A 17,754-nucleotide genomic window follows, 5' to 3' on the forward strand; every position below is an offset into this window, starting at 1 on the left:
TTTAAACTTTCTCGAGATTTTAGCTTACTCCTTTTCCTTTCAGGGAAGAAGGAAGGGAAGATTTTGATACTAGTACTGAGAGCAAAGAAATAGAGCGGAAAGATCTGGATCCTGATGTGGTTACTGAAGATGAAGATGACCCAGGATCACATAAAAGGAGCAGAAGAGGTATCTGTCAGCTCACTCACAGCAGGACTGTTTCTGTTTAATGGCTAGGTCTTGATTCAGCTCTATTCACGTCAACCTTGAACTCACTGTGTAGCTAGGACTGACCTGATTCTCCTGCCTTCACTCCGAGTGGTGGGATAATAGGTATATGCCACCATGTCTATCTGTGTGGTATCTTAAACATCTGCCTTGATGAGTTGTAAAGACAGTGACCAATCTGTTATAAAATGATGTTGTGAAAAATGTTACTGTATTTATGGGATTGTTTTGTATTGCATCAAGACAGGGCCTAACTATGTATCTAAGCTTGCCTGGAACTTTCTTTGTAGCTGAGGCTGGCTTTAAACTTGAAGTCCTCCTAAGTAAAGCAATTATAGACAAGTGATTCCACAGCGGACATAGTATATTATGAAAGTTCTTCATCACAAGTCATTAAGGAAGAGAGACAATATTCTCTTTCATGGGTCCTTTTCATGTTCTCCCACCCCCTTCTTTTCTTGTTCCAGTTTATTTCAAACAAGATTTTATATAGTATAGCCTGGCCTTGAACACTGAACTTGCTATATAGCCAAGTATGGCCATGAAGTCCTAATCCTCCTGCCTCTACCTCCCAAGTGCTAGGACTGTAGATCCCCGCTATGCCTATCATAGGTCAGTGTCTCCTGACGTGAGCTGTGGTGTGGGGAGGTGGGGACACAGTCTCAATGTGTAGCCCTGGTTGGCTTGGAACTTACTATGTAGACTAGGTCTGACTTTCCTCTGTCTCTCAAGTAACTTCAAATTTTAGTTAACAAGTCTTTGTTTTCTAAGATTTTTATTTTATGTGCATTGATGTCTTGCCTGTGTGCCTGTCTGTATAAGGGTGCCAGATCCCCTGGAACTGGAGCTGCTGTGAACTCCATGTGGGTGCTAGGAATTGAAGCTGGGTCTTGTAGAAGAGCATTCAGTGCTCTTAACTGCTGAGCCATCTTTCCAGCCCCTAGCAAGTTTTATTGAGTCTGGTTTTTTTACTAGTTTTTACTCTTTGTTGTATTAAAGTAATGTGCAGGCTACATACAAAGATCTCTCCTTGTATCTTCACACAACTTGTTCTCTGCATGCCAGGGAGGAGGAAATCGAGCTGTCCTGGCCTTAGGACACCAATCCTGCTCAGTTAAGGCCCCAGCTTCAGATAGAGTCACAGTAAAATACAGTTCAGTTTGTAACACAGTAAGTCAGGGTTAGCTTTGTGTTTCATAGTTGGGTTATTGTTGTTGTTGTTTTGTTTTGATTTTCTAAGACAGGTTTCTCTGTGTAGCCCTTCCTGTTCTGGAACTCACTCAGTAGAACAGAGATGCAGAGATTTGCCTGCCTCTGCCTCCCGAGTGCTGGGATTAAAGGTCTGCACCATCATTGCCTGGTGTTCTTTGGTGAAAATTGAAAATATAATAAGGCTGGATATGATGGCAGAGGCCATTAAGAGCTAAAGGCAGGTGAATCTCTGTGGGCTCCAGGGCATCTGAGTCTACTATATAATGGGACCCTGTCTCAAACAATAACAAAAAAACAAAGAAATAAAATAAATACAATAACAATAATGATATATTTTATTTCAATGCAGGGAAAGTGGGACAAACTGCAGTTAAACAATGTATAAAGCAAGAAGAGATGAACTACTGTATAAAGCAGGAGCCTCTGACTGCCGATGCAGAAGAAGCTTTGAGACAGGAGCACCAACAGAAAGAGAAAGAACTCCTGGACAAGATCCAGAGTGCCATCGCCTGTACTAACATCTTCCCTCTGGGGCGCGACCGCTTGTACAGGCGGTACTGGATCTTCCCTTCTATTCCCGGTCTGTTTATAGAAGAGGATTATTCAGGTCTTACTGAAGACATGTTGTTACCTAGGCCTTCATCATTTCACAATAATGTGCAGCCTCACGATCCTCAGGTATCCATTAAAACTGAAGAGTCCTTCATGTCTGAATCTACCTCCAGCCTCGACCAAGGTCCACTCGATGATTCTGTGCTGCTGCCAAAACCAGTGCATAAGCCAAACAGGTGGTGCTTTTACAGTTCTCGTGAGCAGCTAGAGCAGCTCATTGAAGCGCTCAACTCCAGAGGACACAGAGAAAGTGCCTTAAAAGAGACCTTGCTGCAGGAGAAGAGCAGAATATGTGCACAGCTCGCTCACTTCTCTGAAGAGAAATTCCATTTCTCGGGTAAGTGTTTGTTCTGTTTTTTAGGTCCATGTCTCTACATATTCCTGGCTTTCCTGGAACTCACTGTAGAACAGGCTGGTCTTGAACTCAGAGAGATCTGTCTGCCTCTGCCTCCTAAGTGCTGGGATTAAAGGGATGTGCTACCGTTCCTAGATTAAACCTATTTCAAGCTGTTACACATATGTTAAAATATGTTAGCTTTCATTCTGACCTATTCTTAGTTTGCAAAATAGACAGTTATCATATATGTCTTCCTACAGATAAGGTTCTCAAAATGCTCTGTGAGCAGTCTTCTTATTCCTTGACAATGGACTGACTACTTGTGTTTCTCAGCTTTGCATTATTATGACAAAGTACCTGCACAGAACAACTTGGGCAAACAACATGAGGCTGGGGGTTGGCAGAAGTGAGCGAGCAAGCCCCACAGTGGTTGCTCAGAAACAGAAGACCTGCCGTAGCTGGCTTTCCCCCTTCCCCCTTTTATTCCATGTGGGCTCCAATCTGCTTAAATGGTGCCACCATTTCAAGGTGGTTCTTACACCCTCTGCTACTGGCTAATGTCATCTATATCACTAGTCTAGAGACTCCCTCACAGACACGCCTGGGATATCCTGTACTATACCTCTGTTCCCAAGACCCAGCAGCTTTGAAGCTACTAGGGTGAGCAGGATTAATGTTTTTGACTGTGTCCCAGCCAGATGCATGAGTGGCTGCCAGGGCAGATCAGGTTGCAGCACTTCCTATGGGAGGCTGACTCACTGGTGGCAGATAGGAGAAAGAAAAGCATCTCATAGTGTGAGTTTCAGCAATGAGAGTCTTGAAGAACATTTGGGGCATGTTACTGTGTCACACTTTATATATTTTCCTTTATGTTTGCTTCTTTTTATTTATTATACTTTCTTATAATATACATCTTGACCACAGTTTCCCCTCCCTCCAGTCCTCTCTTTCTCTCCTTCCTCCTCTCTCCCCCAGATCCATTCCTTCTCAGTTTCCCTTCATAAACGATCAGGCCTCAAGGGATATCAACCAAACACAGCATAACAAGTTGCAATAGAAGAGTAGGCACAAACCTTCCTATCAAGGCTGGATAAGGCAGTCCAATAGGAAGAAAAGGGTCCCAAGAGCAGGCAAAAGAGTCGAGAGACAACCTGGTTCCCTCTGTTAGGAGTCCCACAACAAACCCACATGTATGTAGAAGATGTAGAACAGACCTTGCAGTCTCCATGATTGTTGCTTCAGTCTCTGCGAGCCCATATGAACCCCGTTTGCTTGATTCTATGGGCCATGTTTTCCTGGTGTCCTCGGCCCCTCTGGTTCCTGTAATCTTCCTCCCCTCCTTTCTCAGGGTTCCCCAGACTACCTAATGTCTGGCTGTGGGTCTCTGATCTGCTCCCACCAGCTGCCAGAGGAAACCTTTCTTTTGTTTGCTTTTTTTTTTTCTTCTCCTTTTTTTTTCTTTTTAAGACAAAGTTTCTCTGTGTAACAGTTCTGGCTGTCCTGGAGCTTGCTGGCTTTGAACTCATAGAGATTCTCCTGCCTCTCCCTAGTGCTGAGATTAAAGGCACCTGTCACTATGCCCAAGGAGGCCTGTCTGATGGTGACTGAGCATGGCACTGATCTATGAGTACAGCAGCAGAATATCATTAGGAATCATTGCATTCACTTTGGGGGTGGGGTTGCAGATATGTTTGGTTCTACCCTAGGTCTCTGAGCCATCCAGCTTCCAGGTCCAGGCTATCCAGGCAGTGTTGGGCATGGACTCTGCCTGCTGAGGTGGGCCTTAAGTTTAGACCATTTTTATATATTTTCAACAGATCAGACACTCACCAGTTGAAAGTGGACAATTCAGTATATTCACAAATGGACAATCACACCACCGTACATCTTAAAACATTTTTGTTGCTTCAAACAAGAATCTTTGTGGGCCAGAGAATTAGCTCAGCAAGCTAAAAGTACTTATCAAGGTTTACTTTAAAAGCCAAACCTGATGACCTGGTCAGTTCCTTGAGCCCACATAAACAGGCCAGCTAAGGTGGTGTGACTATGTCCTGCCACTCCTGCAGTAAGATGGGGTGGAGACAGGACGGTCAGCTGGAAGCTTGCATGTACAGTGCAGTGTGGAAACACACATGCATGTCTCTAACTTTGGACAACCACAAGTCTTTCAGTGTCTGTTAAGGTTTCTCTTGATATTCCTTCTTGTAGATTTTCTTTTGTGGGGAGAGGTGGTTTTGTTTGGTTTGCTTTGGTTTGGATTGGTCTGGTTCTGGTTTTTCAGACAGGTTCTTATGAATGGAATCTTATCTTTTGTGGCGAGTGTCGTAAGACTGATGCTTCTAATGTTCTGAAAACTTTAATTGCTTTTTGTGGCCAAATAATCTTCTATTTTATCATATTCTACATTTTATTTACCCATTTATGGGTAGATGTTTGATTTATCTCCACCTTTGTTAAGTATATACCTAGGAGTAAAATTTCTTTGTCTTGTAATAACTTTAATACTCCAGGAACTGCTGGTTTGCTTCCCAAAGCGGCTACACATTTATTTTTCCATCCATGGTGCATGAAGGTTCTAGTTTCTTTACTTCCTTGTAAATGTCTAACTTTCTATATCAGCTATCCTAAGGAGTGTGAAGCCTCCCTGGAGAAGAGCCATTGGTATACCTTCCTCAAAGAAATTTCTGTACAAGTCTGTTGTTCGTTTTGTAAATGGATTATTTGTGTTTTTATGGAATTGTAAGAGTTCTTTGTATGTTTTGAATACAAGACTGTGATGACTAGTTTTATGTCACCTTGACACAAACTAAAGTCATCTGGGAAGAAAGACTCTTCATTGAGAAAATGCCTAATCCATGGGATTAGTCTGTAAGGAAGCAGGGCTTCCTGATGTGATGGTTAATGTGGAAGGCCCCATCTCATTGGGGCTGGCCTGGGCAGGCTGTGCCACGCCTGGGCAGGTTAAGCAGATCATGAGGAGCAAACCAACAGCAGTTTCTGCTTCAGCTCCTGCCTCCAGATTCCTTCCGTGAGTTCCTGCCCTGACTTCCCTCAGTGATGGACTGTGACTTGAGAATTTTAAGTTAAAATAACCCCTTCCTTCCCAAGTTGCTGTTGGCCATGGTGTCTATCACAGCAACAGAAACCCCAAGACAAAGACCTTTACCAGATTTACTAAAAATCAGGTCATGTTATGTTTTTATGTTTGTAACTATTGAGAATTTGTGGTTATTTCATGTAAATTATCTCAAAATTTTTATTTTTATTTTTATTTTTATACGAAGAAAATCTTTTTTTTTCCAAGACAGGGTTTCTCTGTGTATCCCTGGCTGTCCTGGAACTCACTCTATAGACCAGGTTGGCCTCGAACTCAGAAATCTACCTGCCTCTGCCTCCCAAGCTCTGGGATTAAAGGTTGGGATTAAAGGCGTGCACCACCACCACCCGGCTGGAGAAAATCTTAATAAAGATATTCGATTGTTATTTCAGACAAACCTCAGGCTGATAGCAAACCTGTTTCTTCTCGGGGACGATCATCTGGTGTGTGTGACACATCACAGATGTCTGCAGAGAGGCAGCTTGAGCTGAGGCTCAGAGACTTTCTCTTGGATATTGAGGACAGAATCTATCAAGGGACTCTAGGAGCCATCAAGGTTTGTCCCTCATGTTTATTTATGCCTTAGTTGTTATATGTAAATAGTCCTAAATGTTTTATATTTTCATCTTCTCTAACCAGCTCTTGCCTTCTCTGCTTAGTCTTGTTGGTTGGTTGTCCGCCACTAATGAGACCTCATACATACAAAACAACAAGTGCATCTCCAGCTGGTGATGTCTTTATCACTGAGACATGATTTTACACTAGCTCTGATTGACCGGAACGTCTGTGTTGGTGATGGAATCACAGCCTTGCACCACCATGCCTGTTGTGTATGTTACATTCATACCTTCACTATCGCTAGTCATTTATGCTTTGGCCACCTGAAATCATTTCTGAAGGGGCTGGATGGAGATGGCTCAGTGTTTTGAGAGCACTTGCTCCTTCCAGAGGACCCAGCTTCAATTAGTGTTAGCTCACAGCCTTCTGTAACTCCCATCCCAAGCTGACACTGTCTTCTGGCCACCATGGGAATCAGACACTTAAGTGGTACATAGATTAATATGCAAATGAAACATATAAATTACATTACATCATTGAATAACTTTATTTCTATTTTCATGTTTTGGACTTTGAGCGGATTCTCTATATAACCCTGGCTTGTCTGCCAGTCCTTCTGCCTCAGTCTCCTGGGTGCAGTAGCCTTATTTTTTTTTTTTAATGGTGTTTTGATTTCTCTGTTCTAGAAGGTACATGAATTAATCTTACCTTAGAAGTACATACCTCTTAGGAGTAATGTATTGCCACCGTATTTCAGGATTAGTAACTCTGGCTTTCATTACAGGTTACAGATCGACAGGTCTGGAGATCGGCCCTGGAGAATGGACGATATGAGCTGTTAAGTGAGGAGAGCAAGGAAAATGGACTTATTAAAACTGTGAATGAAGACGAGGAGATGGAAGTCGAACAAGCAAGGGTCATAGTAAGAGACAGGTAAACGGCTTCTGAACTGATCATCAGTCAGTCCTGGCTTAGTTTTTAGCTTCTTTTGTTTCTTTAAAAGTGTGCTTAATTTCACTCTATTTTATTATTTGGGGTGTGTGTGTGTGTGTGTGTGTGTGTGTGTGTGTGTGTGTGTAACAGAATCAGTATCTCTCATCCTTCACTGAGGCTCCTCTGAGCTTGGAGTTCATGAATTCAGCCAGGTTTGCTGGCCAGTGAGCTGCAGGTACCTGGCTGTCGTCCACTGCTGTGCCTGCCTTGTGCCGAGGGAGCTGGGGATCTGAACTGTGGCCTCCCGCTTGCACGGCAGGTAAAAGGCTCATCTTCAGCACAAGCCTGAGAACCTGAGTTTATATCCCAGAACCCATTTAAAAATAACCGCGCCATGTGTCTGCAAACCCAGTCTTCTATGTGGAGACAGAATGGGTACAGAGAGACTGGGAAACTCTGCAACATAGGTGTCAATAAACCTTTGAGGTCTGGGGATGGCTCAGTGGATAAAACACTTGCCGTGCAGATGGGAACCTGAGTTAGTATCCCCAGAAATCACATAAAATGGGACACATTCCCAGTGTTCTCACTGGACAGATGGGAAGCAGAGACAGAATCTCTTGAGAGTTCATGCTAGCTAGCCTGGCATTTGCAATGGCAAGCAACAAAAGAACAGACCTGTCTCAAGGCAGAAGGCAACAACTGACACCGAGGTTGTGTCATGAACGCATATCCACGCACACAGATGCGCACAAATAAACTTTGGGTCCAAGTTTCACCAAATTGTGATTTTTAGTATCATAAACCATTTTTATTTTAATTATAGACTTTTGGGGATTAAAACAGAAACTCCAAGTGCCATCTCAACTAGTACCAGTACACCACAGTCAGTGAGCAGTGTGGTTCATTACCTGGCCCTGGCACTCTTTCAGATTGAGCAGGGCATTGAACGGCGTTTCCTCAAGGCCCCACTTGGTGAGTATCTTATTTCAGAATACTAGTTGGATTTTAAATCATGTGAAATTTCCTACCGGGACTTGTGGGCTGATAATGAACTTGATAGGCTAAAATTGTTTTCATTTTTTAAAAGATGAACTTTTCAAGTAAGATGTATTTTAAATAATAAGTAAAATACTACTACCTGGCTTACTCGAAACACTTGTTATAGTGAATGTTTTTAAAACCTAGTTCTTTTTGTGTGATTTTTTTTTTTTTTTTTTTTTACATCTCCATTTGGATACTTGGTTTAGAAATATGCATTACCTAAGAAACATTAAGTTAGAAATATAAAGTGTTAGGACTATGGATGAGGAAATGGTCTACCATTTGTGGTATGGGTGTTTGGTGCTGGGATTCCCCAGGACCTCGTGTGTGCTGGGCAGAATCTATCGGTGAGCTACAGTCTGGCTGGAATGAGAGAAGTAACACTGTCATTGCAGGCAGTTTATGCAGTTATTAGGCTTTTTAGGGCCAACCCAGGAATCTAATTATTAAGTCTTCAAAAAATATAGATTTCAAAATTCAAATCAATTTTAATGTTATCCTTCTAATTCTATGTTGTTTTCTTCAGATTTTAAGTTAATTCATCATGTTAGCTAGATGTGGTAGCACACGCCTTTAGTCCTAGCCCCAGAGAGGCAGACAGATGGATCTCTTGAGTTTAAGGTTAGCCTGGTCTACATAGCCAGTTCCAGGCCAGTCAGGACTGCATAGTGAGACCTTGTTTTTAATTTTTAAAAAAGTTTATATTTCACCGGGGTAATAGAGAAGATAAAAATCATACTTTTATGATCTCGTCAGAAAGAGCAGCTTGAATGTTAGATTTTCTAAATGATGAGATTAACTGACGTGAGGACAAGAAAATGAAGAGTCTGAGCCGGGGAGGCGGCTCATAGGTTGAGAGCATGCATGTTCATTAAAAGGACTCCGGTTTGGTTTCCAGCACCAACACAGTGGCCCACAACTTCCTGTAAGTCTAGGTGTAGCGGATCCAGCTTCCTCTCCTGGCCTCTGGACAGCAGGAGTGCATGTGACACACACACACACATACATACAGACAAACACTCAGACACATAAAGTAGAAATAAAACAAAATGTTAACTTTCTATAGACGAGTGGTTCTCAACCTTCCTAATGTTTCTACCCTTTAATTCAGTTCATGTTGTCATGACCACAACCATAAAATTATTTTTGTTGCTACGTCATAACTGTAATTTTGCTACTGTAATGAATTATAATGTAAATTTCTTTGTTTTCTGATGGTCATCGGCAACCCCTGTGAAAGGTCATTCAACTCCTAAAAGGGTTGTGACCCACAGGTTGAGAACCACTGCTATTACCAGTATACTCCAATTTTGGAATGTAAATATATTTATATAGTGTACCTATATTGAAGATTGAAGAATATCCCGTTGTTATAAACCTGTTCATATTTTCATTAGTTGATATTATTATTATTACTCAAGTAAATCACGTCACATTGAAGACAGCATTCCTAGGCCTTTCTCTTATCTGTCTAATGGGTTGTTTTGTTTGCTGGGGTTTGGTCCTGAGGCTTGAATCTGGGTCTCAACCCATGCTAGGTAAACACTACCACTGAGCTGTAGCCCAGCTCGCCTCCTCTTCGTTTTCAGACAGGGTTTCACTAAGTTGCCCAGGATGACCTGAACTCTCCTGTAGCCCAGGCAGGCCTAGACTTCGGTATCCACCTCAGCTGCTGTTATAGGCCTATACCCCCAAGGCAAAGGTTAGTCAGATTCCTTTGAATTCTTATCCAAAAAGTGCAGATGTTACCCCATTGTATCCAGATTACTTTCAAGATAAGGAGATGGATGGACTCTCACTATTTAAGGCTGTAGACACAGCTTGGTGGTAGAGTACTTGCTTAGCCTATGTGCTCAGAACTTATGGGCCCTTCTAGTGGGTACTTAGAAGTTACGAATACTGAGAGAAATGCAGACAGTGGAGCCATGGCGGAAGTTTCAGAGGGAAGCAAAGGTTCACTTGGGATAGGGGTTGTTTGTGCTATCTGGACTAAAAATCTGTGCTCATCAACTGAAACTGGAGAATCAACTGATTATTAAGAGACCAACACCGCTGAGGTAAAAATGTCTGTGTATTCTTGAGACAATAGGAAAGTATTTTCTCGGGGTCAGCACGCAGAGGTTGCTGTGTCCAGAGAGTGTAAGGCTCTATCTATCTCAAGCTGGCAGCAGAACTTGGAAGTATGTTGTAAAAGGCTCATATGGTACTGGTTTTGAAGGCTTGGGAAAGGAGGGAGTCATGGAGAGCGGCTGAGGCGTGGCATCATCCGGTAGGGATGGATTCCCGGGGAAGGGTCCAGGAGAGATCCTTAGTAAAGTTTGGCTCTGTAGTGAAGACCTCAGATATTGGAGGTGCCAGAGCCATGGCATGTCCATCAAGGATGACAGTAAGTACACTTAGCTTCTGGTGTGAAAGGGAAGAGCAGGGGAACTTCCCTACCAAGCAGAGAGCCCCACCCTTCCCTCGGGTTACAGTTCCACTGTGTCCCATAAAAGATCTTGTCACTCCCTGAACTATCCAAATAAGGATTTAAGAGAAGCCTCCAGTCTGCTTGAGTCTAGGGGGGAAAAGTTGCTTCGAAATTCAAAGGGAAATGAAATCTAGTTGTTTTGTTAGCCCGTGTTTTCATCTATATATCTGAGTAAAGCTTTGGGCCAGGAAAAAACCGTGGGTGTTGTCTCTTGGATTATGGCGGCCACGGTGATTCTTACGCCTATTCGCATATAGTCAGTTTAGAACTTAGATTCTATATTAAGAGAGAAACTGGTTTAATTTGGGATCTTAACTGAAGCTCAGGGTGGCAGAGCACGTGGCTGTAATCCAGTGCTCAGAAGGAGCAAGAAGAGGCTTTGGCTCAAAGCCAGCATGGCAGAGGCCTGCAGGGCATGTGGAAGAGAGAAAAGGGGGTTCCATTTTATGAATGTCTGAGATAGAATACATGCTACATTCTTCTAAATGTTAACATAAGAAATTAAGCAGTCTCAAAGATTTGTTTGTTTGGTTTTTTTTGTTTCTGGGGACAGGGTTTCTCTGTATAGCAAATTCACTGGCCATAGTGGACTCTTCAGTGCTTTTAGCTGTTACTGTGTTCTGCATGGCCTTGGTCCTAGGACCCCACATATAGACACACATACAGAGAAGCTGGTGTTGAGGCAGGTATGCTACCCCTGAGGGGAGGCACCTACTACTGCCAGCAATTGGGAACCTCAGTCTGCTTATTATGTACAGCATGGGGAGTGGGAGGGGTGGTTGTTAGTCTCAGTAGGAGGCTCTCTGTAGGCCAGCCCCTCAGGCTGGAAACCTTGGGGGCCTGATAAGGTTGCTAGCCTCTGTGTATACTGGTGATCCACTCCCACTAGGACTCCTGAGGAGGGCTACTATCAGTATCAGCTGTACCACAAGTAAGGCTTTGCCACTCATGTGCGGCTGAGACTTTGGAGTCCTTGGTGAGGCCACGCTCATGCCAACAATATACATTCACTCTATACTTATTCCTTTTCTATAGCTGTTGTGGAGGCTGAGGCAGGAGGATCACAAATTCAAAACAAGTCTGGGCTTTCAGAATAATTGTTTAGGTAGTGTTTCTGGAAATAGGGTCTTGCTGTGTATTCTGAGCTTGACTTCACAGCAGGCTTTTGCCTCAGCCACTCAAGTCCTGCTAGGATTACAGGCATGCACTACACACCTGACATTCAAAATAAAATTTAAAATAGAGACAGGGAGATGATAGAACAGGTAGAGGCACTGTGGTACTAGCCTAGTGTCATGAGGTCCTCAGAACCCACAAAGGTAGAAGGAGAAAACTGACTTCTAAAATTTGTCCTTTGGCCTTACAGGTACTGCGTGGTACATGGCACATACATGTATATCAAGTAATACAGGTAGCTGCCAGTTACAAACAAAATCTCTCTCTCTCTCTCTCTCTCTCTCTCTCTCTCTCTCTCTCTCCCTCCCTCCCTCCCTCCCTCCATCCATCCCTCTTTCTCCCCTCTCTCTCTGCCCTCTTCTCTCTCTCTCCCTCCCTCCTCCTCTTTCTCCTCTCTCTCTCTGCCCTCTTTTCTCTCTCTCTCTCTCTCTCTCTCTCTCTCTCTCTCTCTCTCTCTCTCATATACACACACACACATACACACACACACACACACACACACAGAGTTAAAGTGGAGGCTAGACACAAAGCAGGTAGAGAGAGGTGGGTCTCTGTGAATTTAGGCCAGCCTGGTCTATATAGTGAATTCTAGGCCAGCCTGGTCTATCTATTAGACCCTGTCTCAGAGGCTAGAAATGTAGTCTCACTGAGAGTGCTTGCCTAATATGTGTGAGGCTTTGAATTCAATCCTTAGTACACAAGGGAAAAGAGAAAGAGTACAGATATTTGATTGTAGTTAATTGCACTGATAAAAATGGGCTTATGGATTTTTTTTTAATTTGGGGAGGAGAATCATGTTCAGTTAATTATTTTAGATGAGGTGGTATGAGAAGTATTTGTTTTGGGTTGGTAATTTCATAATGTCATGCTTATGGTTAAATCCTTAAGCTATAATAGGAATTCTGACTAACTTTGTCAATTTGAAATTAGGTAACACAGAAATTAATAAAGATCAAAAGGGAGCTAGAAAAAAAAAAGAACAAGAAAAAGAGAGAGGACGATCAATCTAGTGTGAGAGATGGTAAATTTTTAACTTCTTACAGAAATGTGTGTTTGTCTTAAGAGCTGTGTTCCCCCTGTTCTGCTGAATACTAATGTGCATAGTTAGTGCTGAAGGGAAATCCTGACTGTAATGTTTGGGAAAGGAATGGGCTTGGAGATAAGCTTACAAAACAACTATGATCTTATTAATAGCTGCCTGCTTCATTTTACACTTTAATCAGATTTTTTTTTATTATTTCATTACATTAATGTATTGTGTGAATATGCCTGTGTGTGCACATCATGCTGTGGTATGTGGATGGCTAGAGGCCAGAGGACACCTGGGGAGTTGGTTCTCACTGGTCCCAGGATGGACGTTTGGTAGCAAGCTTGGCAGCAAGCCTGCTGAGCCATCTTACCAGCCCCTTAGCTCTTCAAAGTTGACATGTGCAAAGTAAATCTTAGTACACTTGACTGTCCTCCCAAGATACACAAAGGGAGCTTACACTTACTTGTGTGCCATAAGATGTTCTCCACATCTTACTAACAACATCAGGAGAACTGTATGGAATCTTAGTATATATTTTGTGTTAATCATTTTAGTCAGCAATTTTTTGAAGAGTATATCCAGACTAGCAAATGGAAGATAAAAGAAGCAAGACATTCTGCCCTTGATGGTCATGTAACTCAGAGAACAAGCAAGCTGTAATGGGCTTGTTAAAGCTTGTTTCTGCTGGTGAAGGAACCACATCTGGGAGTGTTTGTGTACAACTGTGCTCCAGCCTTAGGAAGTGGAGGCCATCCTAAGAAATGGAGAGTGGCCTGAGCCATAGGAGACCATATATCCACAAAGGGGTGGGGCTTGGGGGAGATGACTCAGTCATATAAGCATGAGAACTTGAGTTCAGATCACCAGCACTCGTGTAAAAAGCCTAGGACAGTGATGTGGGCAAATAGTCCCAGTGCTAAGTTGCCATAACAGATGTCAATCTTGCTAGACAGCCAAGGGTGACAGGGGCCTGATCCTCCTCCCACTTCTGCACCCAAAGAACTGGGATTGTACCTACACCACACTACACCTGGAATGAGTAGTACAGCCTGTTATCCCAGCATTTAGGAGGCTGAGTTGATAAGATCATAAATTTGAAGCTAGCCTGAGTTATGTTATCTTTAAATAGAAAAAAGAAAAGAAAAAAGTTTACCAACCTATGAACTAAAATCATTCAGAATGATTTCTAAGGCTACACAAGCCCCTCCTAATTGACTTCATTCACCCTAACGTGTTGGCCATTCTCCTTGTGTTTTTGCCATTACCAAATAAGAACTGGTACAGATTCGTCCAGAAAGATTCCTTCATGATCTTTTAACTAGTAGTGCTTGTTGGTATTTCCTTGGGGATACTGTTTATGCCAGAGCTTTCCGTGAAGCCTTTTAATGAAGTCAAGTCAGAAGCACAGAGTAGGGACAAAGATAAAGCCAGTGCATTTTAGTAGATTACACACCCCAAAGGTAGAGAGGAGCTGAAATCAGAATTCAGAATTCAGCTTGCTCATGTACCGTCTACAAAGGGCCCTAAGGGCGTGGGGGTAGAGTAGTTCTGTAGTGCACATGCAGTCCTTGGGAAGTATGTGAGCAACACTAGAGACTCGGAAAGATGACGTGGGAATACTGTCTGCTCACACTCTACATGTTGCCCTGGATACCTACTTCATTTTCTCAAGCTTTGACGTTGTTTGCCTCACTGGCTGTGGTGGTGTACATCTTTAATTCTAGCCCTCACAAGGCAGTGGCAGATGGATCACTGAATTTGAGGGCAGCCTGGTCTACAGAGCAGTTCCAGGACAGCCAGGGCTGCATGGAGACACCCTGTCTAAAAAGAGAGAGAGAAAGAGAAACGGAAAGTTGTATGATTCGTCTGTTGATTTTTCCCTTGTTCCACTGAGTTTTTAGTTTCTGTTAATATTTACAAGTTTTCTCTAGTTTTTATTTGTTGTTGTTGTTGTTGTTGTTTTTGCTACACTGGAGATCAAACCCAAAATTTGATGCCTGGTGGGCCCATGCTCTACCACTGAGGTGCACACTCACCAGAGTTCTGAGTCATGTGAACTTCCTGATCTATGGTTTTAAGTGAGCAGAGCAAATGTAGATTTATTAAAGAAAAATAAGAACTTAAGTGGGAAGGGTTCTGAGAAATACTTGATTTGAACTCTTAAATAAAACATATTCAATGTAGTTTTTCCTATTCTATAGTTCTGATATCTGATTTCTTTATTGGTCTGATTCTGCTAGTGCTTACGATGTTTGGTTTGCTGGTATGTGAATGTGGATATGTATGGGTGTGTGCTACTGTGGATGGAAAACCAGGACTGCCACGCAAGGAAGCATTGTAGTACTTCTGAGCCATTCACACCTTGTATGGGTTACGTTTTCTCTGTTTTGTTTGTCTTAATTAGTATTTGTGGAAGGTATCTGTGTACAGGCACGCACAGCATGGTATGGAGGTCAGAGGACTCTCTCTGGAGAGTCCTTAGGCTTGCATACCAAGCACATTTACCTGCTGCTGGCTGTGGTTTCCTTTTTTTGTTTTGTTTGGTTGGCTAGTTTAGGATGGAGGCATGTTTCATTGTTTTGAGATAGGGCAAAGTAGCCCAGGATGGCCTTGAACTTCGTATGTTGCCCAGGGTGCCCTCTGGGTGACCCTCTTGCCTCAGTCTCTTGAGTGCTGGGATAATAACAGTGTTACTGTGGTAAACTTTCTGAATTACACTACACAGTGGTGTTTAGTGTATTCACCCTAACAAACACACTGAGCCAACACCTTTTACCTATATCAGAACATGTACTAGCAGCTCAAAAGAAACCTCATGTGTGTTTGATATTGAAATTAGAGAATAGTCAATCATTCTTCTGTCAGTGGGGAAGTAACATACTTGATTCAAAGGAATAGTAACTTATTTAAACAGTTTTAAATTAGACCAAGATTTGATAAAAAGACTAGATTGGGAACACATTGCCTGAATTCTTTTCTCTTTTAACTATTAAAACCTTAAGCCTTCAGTGTATGGATTTAAGTGATTCCTTATGTCAATTTTTTAAAATATGGTTCAGCAGATATGTTCTCTAGTGTAACATTGGACGTGGGCAGCTTGCGGGTGAGACAGCTGCACTCTGTTGTAACCCAGAATGACCTGGAACTCACTGCACAGTGCAGCCTGTCTCAAAACCACAGAAATGCCTTAGCCTCCCAAGTGCTGGGTTACATGGAACTTTAGTTTTCAATATTAAGCATAGTCTTTTTGATAAACATTAGGAGAAACTTGATATCAGAGCTATTTAAGCTACCAGGAAAGTAATTCTAGTAGACACTTATCTTTGCCCAGGAACTTCAATCACTTTTCCCTCTCATTTTAAGATGGCAGTGACAGCGGACGTTCTTATAAAACTGTCCTGGACCGTTGGAGAGAGTCTCTCCTTTCCTCTGCTAGTCTATCCCAAGTCTTTCTTCATTTATCAACCTTGGATCGTAGTGTGATGTGGTCTAAGTCCATACTGAACGCACGTTGCAAGATCTGCCGGAAAAAGGGAGATGCCGAGAACATGGTGCTCTGTGACGGCTGTGACCGGGGGCACCACACCTACTGTGTCCGGCCAAAGCTCAAGGTACTTTTATCTTTGTCAGGTGGGCACACTGAAATTGAGATTTTTGACAGTAGATAATGATCATTCTTTGTGATTTGTTCAGACTGTTCCTGATGGAGACTGGTTTTGTCCAGAATGTCGACCAAAGCAACGTTCTAGAAGACTTTCCTCTAGACACAGACCATCCTTGGAAAGTGATGAAGAAATGGAAGAGGGTGTGGAAGGTGCTGATGAGGAAGTGGATGACGATGATGAAGAGGGTCAAAGTGAGGAGGAAGAGTACGAGGTGGAGCAAGATGAGGAGGACTCTGACGAAGAGGAAGCACTCAGGTGGGTGGTTTGCAGTGTGAGGAAGGCCCTTCTCGCCTGTGACTCTTGAGACCACAAGAGTAGCTGAGTCATGACTGTCCTGAAACTAACATGTTGGAAATACCTGTGCTTTTTACATATTATAAATATTTCAGAATATTTCCAAGGTAGGTATTTCTGATCTAAGCCGTCCACGTTGTTGTATTCTTGTGCTTTCACCCCATTAACCCCAGAATTAACAATTCTTCTGTGACATAGCGAGCTGTCACTCGGGCCTTGTGCATAAGTTTGAAGGCTGGATGTTGCTGCTGTGGTAGCACCAGGGTAGTCTTCCAGTCTCCCTTATCTCTCCCTGTGAAACAGCCTCACACTGTTGCTTAGGCTAGCCGCAAACTAGAAGTTATCTTGCCTGTAGCGCCCCAAGTGCTCAGGTTATACCACCACACTCAGATTGACCCTTTCTTTCAGGACTAAAATAAGAAAACTTCATAGTTACTAGGGATATTTCTGTCCCAGTTCTCCACCAGTAGATGGTTATACCACAGTGGGGACATCATATTGTAATCTTTATTCTTAAACATCTGTTCCAATGCCATGGAAGTGTCCAATACAAGAACGACCATCAGAGGTAGATAATTAAAATAGAGCCATCTGCTCGCTCTCTTTGTTGAGATGAAGGTATTTTCTCCTTTATTGGAGGACTTGCACGTGTGTTGGTTTTCCTCAAAGCCACTTCCTGTTCCACCCTACCGCTCCCTCCTGCGCAGTCACCTCGTTTCCTTTGCAATTTGATACTGTTGTTTTGAGGGATTGTTTGTTTGTTTGTTTGTTTGTTTTTAAGAGTACTATCTGGGGCTGGAGAGATGGCTCTTAAGAGCACTGGCTGTTCTTTCAGAGGACCCATGTTCAGTTCCTAGCACCCACATGACAGCTCATAAGTGCCTGTAATGCTGATTTCAGGGGATCTGACAACTAAACACAGACATGCATGCAGCCAAAACATGAATGCACATAAAATAAAAATAAATTATTTTTTTAGTGAGAGTACCAGCTAACAGAGGCCATCTACCACCATATGTGACCTTTCAAGGCAATATTATATTAAGCATAACAAAAAATAATCTGGAGGCTTAGAAAGGTAGTCAATAAATGAAGACTATGCAAGCCTGACCCAGGTTT

The 17,754-nt window shown here is 42.7% G+C and overlaps 1 protein-coding gene across 3 annotated transcripts in view; it reads left to right on the forward strand.

Annotated features, from left to right (window-relative positions):
• Baz1a (bromodomain adjacent to zinc finger domain 1A) overlaps window positions 1-17,754 on the forward strand; it is an 89,110-nt gene that overhangs the window by 64,776 nt on the left and 6,580 nt on the right. For all 3 annotated transcript variants that reach the window (XM_034514037.2, XM_076941865.1, XM_076941866.1), the window contains 7 exons: window positions 44-168; window positions 1,769-2,368; window positions 5,858-6,021; window positions 6,808-6,956; window positions 7,783-7,931; window positions 16,040-16,287; window positions 16,370-16,596. In XM_034514037.2, the coding sequence (XP_034369928.2) occupies window positions 44-168; window positions 1,769-2,368; window positions 5,858-6,021; window positions 6,808-6,956; window positions 7,783-7,931; window positions 16,040-16,287; window positions 16,370-16,596 (1,662 nt within the window). The remainder of the gene's footprint in view (window positions 1-43; window positions 169-1,768; window positions 2,369-5,857; window positions 6,022-6,807; window positions 6,957-7,782; window positions 7,932-16,039; window positions 16,288-16,369; window positions 16,597-17,754) is intronic.

This window comes from Arvicanthis niloticus, chromosome 11 (genome assembly GCF_011762505.2).
Source record: "Arvicanthis niloticus isolate mArvNil1 chromosome 11, mArvNil1.pat.X, whole genome shotgun sequence".
NCBI lineage: Eukaryota > Metazoa > Chordata > Mammalia > Rodentia > Muridae > Arvicanthis > Arvicanthis niloticus.